This window comes from Lolium perenne, chromosome 3 (genome assembly GCF_019359855.2).
Source record: "Lolium perenne isolate Kyuss_39 chromosome 3, Kyuss_2.0, whole genome shotgun sequence".
Classification (NCBI taxonomy): Eukaryota; Viridiplantae; Streptophyta; class Magnoliopsida; order Poales; family Poaceae; genus Lolium; species Lolium perenne.
The window spans coordinates 290,070,161-290,083,511 of NC_067246.2; the positions used below are offsets into that span (position 1 = coordinate 290,070,161).

At 42.6% G+C, this 13,351-nt stretch overlaps 2 protein-coding genes across 2 annotated transcripts; one reads left to right on the top strand and one right to left on the bottom strand.

Moving 5' to 3' along the window:
• The first annotated feature begins 1,003 nt into the window (after nt 1–1,003).
• LOC127345208 (uncharacterized) lies at nt 1,004–5,843 on the top strand. The gene is made up of 3 exons (XM_051371649.2): nt 1,004–1,219; nt 2,596–4,662; nt 5,209–5,843. Exon 2 carries the CDS (start codon nt 2,605–2,607, stop codon nt 4,654–4,656), a length of 2,052 nt encoding a protein of 683 aa, XP_051227609.1. The 5' UTR covers nt 1,004–1,219; nt 2,596–2,604; the 3' UTR covers nt 4,657–4,662; nt 5,209–5,843.
• Nucleotides 5,844–5,910: 67 nt separating this feature from the next.
• Nucleotides 5,911–8,311, bottom strand: LOC127345209 (amino acid permease 6). The gene is made up of 6 exons (XM_051371650.2): nt 8,160–8,311; nt 7,762–7,995; nt 7,582–7,675; nt 7,113–7,464; nt 6,683–6,907; nt 5,911–6,553 (listed from the first exon to the last, which is right to left on the bottom strand). The coding sequence occupies exons 1-6, from the start codon at nt 8,224–8,226 to the stop codon at nt 6,125–6,127; spliced, it is 1,401 nt and encodes a 466-aa protein (XP_051227610.1). The 5' UTR covers nt 8,227–8,311; the 3' UTR covers nt 5,911–6,124.
• Between the last annotated feature and the right edge of the window lie 5,040 nt (nt 8,312–13,351).

Genomic DNA, 13,351 nt, shown 5'->3' on the forward strand with positions numbered 1-13,351 from the left:
TGATTAGGCTGCTCATAGTGGGGAGTAACATGAGGTGGTGTCATGCATACGTTACTAGTCCATGTTACTACCTTCATAGTGGAAAGTAACTTAGAGATGGTATCATGCAAAGTCTCATTTATTAGTTTGTAGACTCATTTTATCTTGGGGTGTGTGATATTATGGTAACATAGCTAGTTACCACCTCCATCTCTTTCTTCATTTATTGCTATGCCATGTCACCAAAACACCTTAAAGTGTGTGATGTTACTACCTAAGTTACTCCCACTATGAGTAGTCTTAGCAGAGTATTGTCATTGTGGGGGCTGGTCTGCAGCTTTCGGTGTATCCTTTTGTTATCCGCACTTATAGTATTTGCTTCCAGTACTAGGGCAGTGGTGAGGTGGATCAGCAGATCTTTGACTCGAATCTACGTTTGAATTTCTGTTGTGCCGTTCTTGTACGTCTCCTAGCTCATCCATGATTGTCCAGGCTTTGTTGATTGGTGCTTCGTTTTCTACCGAACCTATCTTAGGTTGAATTCGATCGAGAGCAGCTATTTTACAGGTGGAGGAAATACGGCCGCGCTGCTCCTTTCGTTTACAGTTTGTTTTGCACGAGGCGGCAGTCCGGATCGGAGAGAAGCACCGGCGGTACTCTTGTCGGAATTCTAGTGCCGGTGACTCAGCGTCTTTGCGATCCTCCGTCGACGCGGCCGGCACGGGGGCGCGGCACGTCGGCAAACGGGCACTCCGGCCGGGCCGGAGACCGGCGGGCGACGCGGGCGTCGCTTTCGTCCCAGTGGGCGGCAGCGCCCACCACCACCACCGATGGAGCGGCGCGATATCCATCCACAGGATGGAAGATTCCGGCTAGCTCGCCGGGGGACTGGACGGGACGGCCCACGTCAAGTTTTTGGTCTCCGTGTCGTCGAAAACCCTGTCCCCATCAGCATCAGGGCGTGCGTGCGAATCCCGAGACGCAATGAACCGCCACCACTATATATACGGACGCATCAGACGGCGCCAGGATTCAGAGCATTTCCGCCAGACGCAAACTAGAGCGAGAGGCGCGCGCACCTCCTGCCTGCGTGGCCGCTTGCCGTCTTCCTCTCTTCTGCTCCACCTCTCTCGCTCCACTACTTAGCTGCCGGTTGCTCTCTTCTCTGCTCTCGACATCTGCTGCTACTTTGCTTAGCCAGAGGCCCAGGAGTTCTGCTGATCCTGTCTTCTTCTAGCTGGTGCGTTTCTCAATTCCCTCCCCTGCCCTGCCTGCCTGGGCTATGCACTTACATTTCTCCGTTTGATCGCCGGTTAAGTTTTGCAGTAATGTCATCTCACTTGTACTATATGAGAAGTAGCAGAAAAAATCGATGTAGGGATTACTACGATTGAGCTTCAGCAATTTTCTAACCTGAACATTCATGCTTGGTGCATATTCATATCATGTACTTCTTGGCTTCTTGGGTAGTGTTATTTGCTTTTCTTCGGTAGTTGTAGCTACTAGCCACACCCACATAACATATTGTTGATTGGGTAGATTATCTATTCTGACCAAAACAATAGAGAAATGTTGCTGGTAGGGACATTAGGCAGGGGAATCAGCGTTCCATACGTATGGTTCATGTAACTGACAGCGACGTATTTGTGTTCATCAGTACTGCACAAAACATAGGTTAGCTATATGCCAAGAGGATGCATGCAGAAAGCGTGGAACTTAATGTAGCAGAACCCATTTGCAGATCATGTAGTCGAGTCTCACCCAGAACCCTGCACCCTTCGATCTTATGTGGTCGGCAGTGATGAGTGATCCCCTGTTTTTGAACTGCATGCGCCAGAACTTGCATTTCACCATCATGTGACGCAATACTAGACAACGGGCCATATGCTATTTTTCGTTTTTTGAACGGAGGCCATTGCCATATATGCGAGCTAGGGACAAGGATAATGAGGACATTTTGTTCTGCTCCAAGAATTTGTGGAATCGTTCCGTGTGCCCACTTGCTGAATGAGTCAAATTCTGACATGAAGTATGAACACAAACAAGATCCTACCCTAGTTATCCGAGACGCTGGGAAAAGATTTTCGAATATTACATGTAGCAGCTAAAATATCTGCTTAGGTTTCTGTATAAGTCTGCGGTGCTTACCAACTTAGAAAGGAACTTTGAGTACATCATCTGCTTCTGATGAAGTAGAAATACGGAACCTTCTTATCTTGAGGTACATCAAAACCATCAGCACCACCCATTTCTTTTGGGAAGGACGTACGGTGAACTAGTCGGAGAAATTCATTTGTAGTAGTCACAAACTTGTCCTGGTTAGAACGAGAAGGCTGATATTTGCTAGTAGCCTGGGCCAGCAAGAACTATCTCTTTTATAGCTTGGTCCCAATGATTATTCAGTAGTAGGCTTCCGTACAATGATTTGTCTTCGAGTCTTTTTCACACTTCAATTTCCATCAGCTATAATCAAACATGACTGTGGTGGAAGTCAACTTCACACTGACATTCGTTTCTGAAATTTGAACATAGTCCACTTTTGTGGAAATATCTTGGTATTTATATTTTCATCAGATCCAGTGTGCCCAAACTAATTTTAGGTGCCCTTATTTTCAGGTACGCAGTATGTCGACCTCACAGTTTCAGATATATTTCTGGTGCTTTCTCCTATTTGCCAATGTTGGTATATCCACATCCTTACCTCTGGAAAGAGATGCACTCCTCGACGTCAAAAGTCATCTACATGATCCAGAAAATTACCTAAGCAACTGGGATCAATCTCACCCAGCGTGTGAATTTTACGGTGTAACGTGTGATAAAATTTCTGGTGAGGTCACTGGAGTATCACTCTCAAATGCCTCACTATCAGGCACAATATCACCATCATTTTCTATTCTCCGCCAATTAAATACTTTGGACCTCAGTGCAAATTCCCTCACAGGCACTATTCCTGGTACACTGACTAACTGCACAAATTTGCAAGTTCTTAATTTGTCAGTGAACAGTTTGGCAGGCCAATTGCCCAATCTTTCATCATTGTTCAAACTAAAAGTTCTTGATTTATCAACAAATAATTTTTCTGGTGCCTTCCCTATATGGATCAGCAAAATATCAGGCTTAACTGAACTAGGCCTAGGAGAGAACAATTTCGATGAAGATTATGTTCCTGAAAGTATTGGACTCCTGAAGAACCTGACATGGCTATTTTTGGGGCAATGCAACCTTAGAGGAGAGATACCAGCTTCAGTCTTTGACTTGGATTCACTTGGGACTCTGGACTTCTCACGCAATCAAATGACCGGTGTGTTCCCGAAGGCAATATCCAACTTGCGCAACCTGTGGAAGATTGAGCTCTACCAAAACAATCTGACTGGTGAAATTCCTCCTGAGCTTGCACAGCTGACTTTGTTATCTGAATTTGATGTGTCCCAGAATCAACTTAGTGGTGTACTGCCCAAGGAAATCGTTAGACTGAAGAAGCTTAAGGTCTTCCATATATACAGGAACAACTTCCATGGTGAGCTCCCTGAAGGACTTGGGGACTTGCAGTTTCTTGAGTCATTTTCAACCTATGAAAATCAGTTCTCAGGAAAGTTCCCTGCCAACCTGGGCCGGTTCTCACCACTCAATGCAATTGACATATCAGAGAACTATTTTTCTGGTGAGTTTCCGAAGTTCATGTGCCAAAACAACAATCTGCAGTTCTTGCTGGCTTTGAGCAACAACTTCTCAGGTGAATTTCCCAGCTCTTACACTTCTTGCAAGACACTAGAGAGGTTTAGAGTAAGTCAAAATCAGTTCAGTGGGAACATTCCTCATGGTATGTGGGGATTGCCTAATGCTGTGATAATTGATGTTGCTGACAATGGATTTGTTGGAGGTATATCTTCTGATATAGGCATTTCAGCCACTCTAAATCAGTTGCTTGTTCAGAACAACAACTTATCCAGTAAACTTCCAATTGAGTTGGGAAATCTCTCTCAGCTGCAGAAGCTAGATGCTTCCAACAACAGATTCTCTGGCCAAATCCCTGCACAGATTGGTAATCTGAAGCAACTTTCATACCTGAATTTGGAGCACAATGCACTGGAAGAGTCAATACCAGCAGAACTTGGTCTCTGCAACAGCCTAATTGACCTTAATCTTGCAGAGAATTCTTTGTCTGGCAAAATTGCAGACACACTTGGCTCCCTTTTGGTGCTGAATTCACTCAACCTATCTCATAACATAATCTCTGGTGAAATCCCTGGAGGACTGCAGTCGTTGAAGCTAAGTTATGTTGATTTCTCTCACAACAATTTGTCTGGACCAATCTCTCCACAGTTCTTGATGGTAGCTGGAGATGATGCATTTTCTGAAAATTCTGACCTTTGTGTCAACGACACTTCAGAAGGTTGGCGGCAATCTGCCACCAGTTTACCTTCTTGCCAATGGACCGAAAACCATCATAACTTCTCACGGAGACGGCTTTTTGCTGTGCTGATCATGGTGTCATCTTTGGTTGTTCTCTTATCTTCATTGGCATGTCTGAGATATGAAAATAACAGGCTTGAGGTTTTCAATAGAAAGCAAGACACCGAGAGTGGTGATGACAGTGTCTCAAAGTGGGTTGTCCAGTCCTTCCATCCCCCAGAAGTCATTCCATCAGCTGCTTTGCCAGTTCCTAGGGTTGCATAGCTCCTTGTAAGTTCTAGACATTGTCACTTACATTGACTTGTCTTTACATATTTGCAGTTAATAATGTCGTAACGACTTAACAGTTAGTCCTCTGTATGAGTAATGTAGAAAATATTCTTTTCAGGGCTACTCAGCTAATCTAGCATTCATCTTAACCTGTCCTGGTAAATAACAGTGCCAAATGAAAGATGAACTAATTACTGAATTTGGATTATCAAAACAGTATGGTTTATATAGAGTAGTATTTGTCACTTGATATGAGTTTTTTTTTGCGAGTAGATATCAGTTTCTGTTAATGGATGCAGTTTGCCTTTTGGGTATATAATTTTCTTCCACATTTTTGGTATCAATTAGTATTAAAGTTGACCTATTCATATACATATTTGATTGATAAACTTGGCGAGTGATGCATCAGCATTACGTATTCTTTATGCAGTAACTCCCGGATGTCTTGTGCGTATTTATGAAAATTATATAGTTGTCAGATGCATATATATTAAAGATACAAGTCTGAAGATTTGAGTCTTACATCAGCTTATATCTGAAATGCAGGGCAACAGAGAAGAGCAGTGTTAACAGCCTTGTGTTGTATTGCTAGAGTTGTTTACTGGGCGTAGCTCAGACAGACCAGCAGTTTAACATTGAACTGGATATTGTGTCCTGGGTACCATCGCATTTTGGTGGAAAAAAAATACTTCAGCTGTTCTTGTTCCAAAAGTTAGCTACTATGTATCAGAAGACATGATAAAAGATCTCGAACAATGCCCTTGTGTGCACTACTCAAGTGCCTTCTGGGCGAGAAGTGTGGAAATGCTTATCGACATTGTCACTACTACGGTAACATGGAGGGCAAAGAACAAGAATAATAAGTAGGGGCAGGTAACCTTTTCTTTGTAAGATGCCACCATCAACAAGAAAGGACCTTTATGCGCCAGATAGAAACACCCTGGAGCAGCCGATTAGGACCTTAGAATGTCTTACTAGTGAGCATGAAGCCAGTATACACTGTTAATATAATTTGAAGGTGTAGTAGCCTCTCATAGCTTGTCCATATAGGTCATGTGCCATGCAGTTTCTGTATAAACTCAGTCCTGTACCTTGCACTTTCCGAATTAATGTTATGAGCATCATTATGATATGATGTAATGAACTGCAGTGAAAGGTCATGAAAGTTAGCAGTCTTGACACTCTGAATGAGCTCACATTTTTAGCCAAAGAGGAACATGCCATTGTATAATTCTGACATAATTGTGATGATCATTCAATAACACTCTTTTCTGTTTCATGTTAGTCATTCTTCAGAGTTTATTTAGAGAGGACTAGAAACAACCCAATGGGTCATTATAGACGATCTAACTATAAGAAACTCGTCTTTGTGGAACTGATCGGCTTCCGGTACATGGACATCAGAGAAAAATGATACAGTACAGATATTCAACCGCTATTCTACACAAGACTAGTACATGCTCTAGCTGACAGTTTTGAATGGAGCAGAGGCCTTCAGGCTATCCACAATGTCAGTCACAGAGCCTATACCCACTGCCACTGAGATCATCAGGCAGGTCATGCTCAAACCTTGCAGGAGATACCACTTCACCCCCTTGGTGATCTTCCCCTGGGCAATGTGCATGCTGACGGGGAAGTATACGGTCAGCGGCCAGAAGCTGAACGCACCAAGGAGCCCCAGCACCGCGTTGAAAAACGGTATCATCATCGCCACCACAGTTGTCGTGACAACTATGACGGTCCTTAAGACAAGCTTGTAAGGCGCGACGGTCACTGAGCCTCGTTGCATGAGCGGGATGCTGACGGTGTATGCGCTGCTGATGAACTTGGTGTCTGGCCACCGGGATACAATCCACCTCTCTGCTGTAGCAAATATGGGTTGTGCATAAACCTGCATCGAGGAAAGCATTTAGCTCAAGCTACTAGACAGTAGGGCTGCAAGGTTAACTTCATGCAGCTCAGAGTGCTTGTCAGATTTACGGTTAATGCAGTTCTGAAATTCTAGCTGAGATGCACCGACCTGATATGCCCCAATGAGGTGGAGGATGAGACACATGTTGGCGATGTCGACGAGCCAGAAAGGCCCTAATCCGGAGGCCGTCAGGATGTTGCCAGGAGCATCTGAACCAAATGCGGCATATCCAGCGCAGCCAACAGAGATATAGAACACGGTGGTGGCTCCAATTCCATACATTGCTGCCTTCTTCATGGTCTTGTGCTCAGATGGTGGTGACTTCAGTGTATCCTGCGACCAAAACAAGTAATGATAAGTTAGTGACAAAAGCATCACCACTTGGAGTAATGTTCTGAAACGGAAAAGATCCTTTCTGAAGTTCTGTGTCATTACTGAAATTAGAGCGTCTGAATCATCGTCATAAGATGAAACATTAGAGTTGTGAACAAACGTATCATTACTGAAATTAGAGCGTCTAAATCATCAGCGCCCTTACCTGGATCTCAATTAGCACTTCTGCAAACGTGTAGGCAAAGGCAATGTTCCCCAGGGCAAGAAGCACGTCCCACATCTTCTTGCTGGACGAGGCCGCAGCAGCGCCCTGAATCCTGCCACTGGGGTGGCCACCGTGAGACACCCACTCCGCCACCGACAGCGCAAGCGCGATGAAGGAGTAGGCGAAGGACATGACCGCGGCCACAACCGAGAGCCACGTGATGTGCTCCAGGCCGGGGAACTGGGACAGCACCACCTGGACTATGGTGAACGCGAGCATGAGCACGGTGCCCGGCGTGTCGCAGCGCGCGCCCTGGCCGTTCTGGTGGACGCAATCGGACCTCCTGATCGCACTTCAGGAAACAGAGCGCAGAAAAGGAAAACAGGATTCAGTATATCCCTGAATGAACTTATGGCAGAACTTGATTCCTGAGGAACTGGATTGAATTTTGTGGGTTGCTACTACTCACACCATGCTGATGGTCGCGGTGATGGTGTAGCCGACCATGGTGCCCCAGAGGTTCACGTACTGGGCGATTCCGCACATGAACACCTCTCTAGGACCTGAGAAAAAATTTGGGCATTGCCGTTGAGTTAATTAACCGAACAGGGGAGATGGAGTGCTCGCGGGGGGAAGAAGGGGCACGTACTGAGGTAGGATCGGACGGCGTCCATGTAGGTGCGGTTCCTGGTGCCGGTGACGGGGTGGGGGGCGCGGTAGGCGTTGGCGAGCAGGGTGGAGGTGTAGAAGGTGACGCACGCGAAGCCCGCCAGGGCGAGCGGCCCCGCCACCCAGCCCAGCTGCGCCACGCTCCACGCCAGCGCCAGCACGCCGGAGCCGATCACCGCCGTCACAATGTGCGCCGTCGCCGTCCATACCGTCCCTGAAACAGACAAACGAAAACCGCCACCGGCGGCGCCGCCAATCAATCAAACCATCAAACCCCAGAAATCACACGCGCCATGGCCAAAGCCCCGGCCTGAACAAATCCCCTGGAAATCGGGCCAAAATATAAAAAAAAAAAAAGCAGGCGGAGGCGCGGCGCACCTGTGCGCTCGTGCTCGCATGTCTCGACGTCTTCTGCAGCGGCGGCGGCGGCGGCGTGCTTGTCCATGTTCCTCGTCGGGAGTCCCGTGCCGTGAGGGTGTGGGAGACGGGTGCGGCAATGAACCTCCGCTCCAGGATGGGGGTTTGGTAGGTAGGTATTTATAGGGCTTGGGAGCGTGGGCGGGGCGCTGATAGGGCCTCTAGAACACCAGGGTTCCTGATCCGCACCGTCGGACTCCATTGCCCAGATTCCGTATCCAATGCTTCCAGTTGACACATCAATGCGCTAAACAATAAGTACAGTTTTTATCAAAAAAAAAAAACAATAAGTACAGTTGCAAACTCAAACAACCACCATTAGAAAAAGTTTCTAAGGATTTAAATCCTCCACAATTCACATTCAAATCTTTAAAATCAAAGAGGCCCTGAGATGTCAATGTATTTCATACATGATTTTAAATCACATGAATTCATCAATAGAAGCCTTTGGGTGGTTCACCATAAACAATTAAAACTATTGAACGATTGAAAGGAGAGAGAGAGAGAGAGAGAGTAGAGAGATAGGGTAAAAGTGCATCAATCTTCTTAAAGAAAAAAAATAAAATGAGGTATGAAATCATATCCTTTCAAATGTGGGGCATATGAATAGATTCCATGAGGATTTGGTTACCCAATCTAAAAGGTTTCCGTAATGAAAACATCATAAAATTCAAATACTCTAAATTAATGTGAAAAATGTTATTACAATCATTCCAAAGAAGCCTTAAATCACAAAATCTACCCAATGATGTTTACTACTCCCCCTGATCCATAATAAGTCTTTTTAAGCTAAAGCCCTGACACTTATAATGGAACGGAGTGAGTAATATGTTTTTGGCTACCAGATTTAAAAAAGAGTAGGATCCACTTTTACTCCCTAATTTTAATTGTACATGGTATGGCTTAACAAATTTAGGATGAATATTCTCATTTACCCGTGTTAACAAGCTCACTTCATGCTTTACCCCATTTAACCTAACCTCTTTTCAACAAGAGAACTCGTGTTAGCATCATGTTGCAGGTGACAAGGATGACACATCACAAAACGTAAAGTAATATAGCAATTACGTTGAATACTTAAAATCATCATATCACACTTTAGGACCTCTTTGGTTCGCAAGTTTCTAAAGAAACGAATGAGAAAAAAGTAAGATCAAATCCATGCAACAATGAATCGTACTCCTCTAAAGGATTACATGCATGGTATAAGAACTGAAATCACACACAACTGAAAACAAAGTTTTTTAGGTGCACCACACGAACTTCTCCTAAAGGTTACATGCATGGTATAACTGACATAAAAAAAGAAAACATTTTATAAAGCCGAGAATAATGGATTTTTCATTTGGTCTCACATGCAAATTAAATAGGCCATAGGGAAAAAATCAAATGGTTAGAAACCCTACAAAAAGGAAAAGACTAATACAATATCTTGTAAACAAATAATACACCAAAAACCTATAAAAAAATTGACCAAAAGAGGCCTTAGATCCACATCGTGTCATACTTTTATGAAGCAAATGTAAATTTGATGTATGAAATGTTTTGTAATACTTGTATGATCACAAATTTAAAATATAAATGCAATGAAAATCAAGATTATTATTGAAACATAATTAAATATTAATATAAGTTCTCGTGATAAAATCCCTAAATATTTACTAGTGTAATGCTTGTTAATGAAAAATAATTTTTTAAATTCAACTTTTGAAGTGGAGATAAATTTAAGATAACTTAATAAACTGCATTTACAATTTTATCCAATATTTACCTTGCATATATAATATCGGTTGAATATTTACATTTACAAAAAAAAATGAAGGAGGGTCAATATTTGGTGGTTTTTGGCTCTCAGGAGCACGCGCCCCTCATATGTGAACCGCCCCGAGCCCTTTATGATCTGTAAACAAAGTAGCATTTAAAAGCATTAAACTGTTTCGTAAAGGAAAAAATATGCGAGGAATACACTGCAATTTAAGGGGACAATAAATTGTAGAACAATTAGTAGCATTTAAAATCATTATGATCCTTGACTTTATACCGCATGGAATTTAATTGTCATTTAAACTCTTGAGTAGATAAGAGTGCGGGGTGTAATAAATCAATTTTGAATCTATTACTCGCTCCATCTCGGTTTAACAGGTACGCACGTAGTTTAAGACAAACTTTGACCATTGATTTGGTCAATTAAATATAAATTTATGTCTTGAAAATCTATATCATTAGATTCATATGAAAAAACCTTCCCAACGATATAATTTTTGTGACATATATTTCATATTTTATTGACCAAAATAATAGTCAAAAAAAATTTTAAACTACGTGCATGCCTGTTAAACCGAGACGGAGGGAGTAGTAAAATGTTTTTAACCGGCTGAGAAAATCAGTCCGTGAAAGAAAATATTAGATAACAATGGATAATATTTGGAAAACTTACTTCACTATTTTGAATGATTAGGTATTATGGTCAAGTTTTTACCACCAGAGTGATAACTAGTTTGAATGATAGTGGGATCCACATGGCATTTATCGCAACACATACTTAAATATGAAATAGGAAAACAAATAGTTATACAATGCCAAATGTTTTTACTGGTGGTTCCTTACAATAATTATAATTTTCAAGCACATAAATTCAAAGTGTTTTCCCTCAGCCTTGTCGCACACATTCTTGGTGGAATGAAAATTGACTTTTTTCATGTTAGAAATCCGTACCTACCATAGAATGAAAACTATTCACAAAAGTTAGTGACCAAACTAAAAGTTAAAGTTTTTAATGTGATGTACGTTAAATCTGGATTTCAAAACTCAGGGCATTGATTTGGATTCGACCTTATTCAACATTTATGGACCACGCAACATTTAAATCTACAATCTACTTTTTACGCATGACCCATTAATTAACTCAGCTACATTTAATAATTACCATCATCATGCATGGCCCACATGTTCTGTTCGCGACATGAATACATACTTGATTACGTGTATAGCTGGTATTATACCTGGAGCCTTTACTAGTAACGAACGACGGGATGTAAAAAAAACACGGTGGGATACAAGGGAGGGGAGGACCTATATGCTCTAGTGCAATTCTCTACTAAAGGGTGTATGACTTGTATCAAAGATTCTAGGTTGAATTTTTTTTCCGTGTGTTAATCTTATCTCACATGTAGGTTACATACGCTCCATTCATCTAAAGTCATAATCATGCTTTAACCTTAGGGCCTTGGCCTCTCATAATAAGAGCGAAAAAACTTTAGATAGGAAGTTAGGAATGGATCAAAACTGAAATGCACAAGAGAATGATAAGAGTTACTTATGAATTTTACCAAAGAGAAGAATCTAATTCAAAGTGAAATAAATTTATCAAGATATTTTAAAACTTTAAGACAAGATTGCATTTAAATTTTAGTTATTTAATAAAAGAAAATTTTATATTTTGAGTTCTCATTTTTTTGGATTATTCTCCCAATTTGGAGTTTGCACTAGTGATCTGATTTTATCAAGAATTTAGGACCGATACCATAATATATTGTGATGAAACTTCTACATGGACTTAGATTCAATGTCCACATGGACCCGCAACGTGGTATTTTTTTAAACACGAGTGTACATTGCTTAGGGGGTAAAATATGAAATGGACTTCTTAGCTTGGAGATATACCCAAGAGGCAATAATAAATTAGTTATTGTTATATCTTAGTGTTCATGATAAATCTTTACATCCCATGCTATAATTGTATTAACCGAAACATTGATACATGTGTGTTATGTAAATAACAAGGAGTCCCTAGTAAGCCTCTTGTATAACTAGCTTGTTGATTAATAGATGATCATGGTTTCATGATCATGAACATTGGATGTTGTTAATAACAAGGTTATGTCATTGGGTGAATGATATAATGGACATACACCCAAAATAAGCGTAGCATGAGATCAAGTCATTAAGTTCAACTTGATATAAGCTTTCGATACATAGTTACCTAGTCCTTCGACCATGGGATCATGTAAATCACTTATACCGGCAGGGTACTTTGATTACATCAAACGCCATTGCGTAAATGGGTGGTTATAAAGATCGGATTAAGTATTCGGAAAGTATGAGTTGAGGCATATGGATCAAGAGTGGGATTTGTCCTTCCCGATGACGGATAGATATACTCTAGGCTCTCTCGGTGGAATATCATCTGATTAGCTTGCAAGCATGTGACTAGGTCACAAGAGATGGCATACCACGGTACGAGTAAAGAGTACTTGTCGGTAACGAGGTTGAACAAGGTATGGAGATACCGATGATCGAACCTCGGACAAGTAAAGTATCGCGTGACAAAGGGAATCGGTATCGTATGTAAATGGTTCAATCGATCACTAAGTTATCATTGAATGTGTGGGAGCCATTATGGATCTCCAGATCCCACTATTGGTTATTGGTCGGAGAGGAGTCTCGACCATGTCTGCATAGTTCACGAACCTTAGGGCGACACACTTAAGGTTTGATGTCATTTTAAGTAGATATGGAATATGGAATGGAGTTCGAATGTTGTTCGGAGTCTCGGATGGGATCCAGGACATCACGAGGAGTTCCGAAATGGTCCGGAGAATAAGATTCATATATAGGAAGTCACTTTCCAAGGTTGGAAATGATCCGGTGCATTTATGGAAGGCGCTAGAATGTTCTAGAACCTTCCGGAAGAAATCACCATGGAAGGTGGAGTCCCGGATGGACTCCACCAACCCTAACCAGCCAACCAAGAGGGAAGGTGGAGTCCATGGTGGACTCCACCACCTTGGCCGGCCAAGGAAGAAGGAAAGGGGGGAGTCCCACTTCCCCTAGGTTTCACCCTTTGGTAAGTTTTGGAGTTGGACTCTTATTCGAATCTTAGGGCTAACCCTTGGGGTTCCACCTATATAATGAGGGAGAGAGGGAGGGGGCCGGCTACCACACCAGCCGCACCACCCAAGGGCATCAAGGCCAGCGCCCCAAGTGCCCCCTCTCCCCAAACCCTAGCCGCCCCCTCCTCCCACTTCTCCCGTAGTGCTTGATGTGTGCAGTTAACACACGTCCGTTGGGAACCCCAAGAGGAAGGTGTGATGCGTACAGTAGCAAGTTTTCCCTCAGTAAGAAACCAAGGTTATCGAACCAGTAGGAGTCCG

What these genes read in the sequence shown, in the direction of transcription:
- LOC127345208 (XM_051371649.2), top strand. Translation starts at nt 2,605, where the DNA reads ATGTCGACCTCACAGTTTCAGATATATTTCTGGTGCTTTCTCCTATTT.
- LOC127345209 (XM_051371650.2), bottom strand. Translation starts at nt 8,226, where the DNA reads ATGGACAAGCACGCCGCCGCCGCCGCCGCTGCAGAAGACGTCGAGACA. An exon ending in AAGTGCTAATTGAGATCCAG is followed by an intron (nt 6,908 to 7,112) that starts GTAAGGGCGCTG and finishes TTTTGGTCGCAG; the next exon opens with GATACACTGAAGTCACCACC. An exon ending in ACCTCATTGGGGCATATCAG is followed by an intron (nt 6,554 to 6,682) that starts GTCGGTGCATCT and finishes TCCTCGATGCAG; the next exon opens with GTTTATGCACAACCCATATT.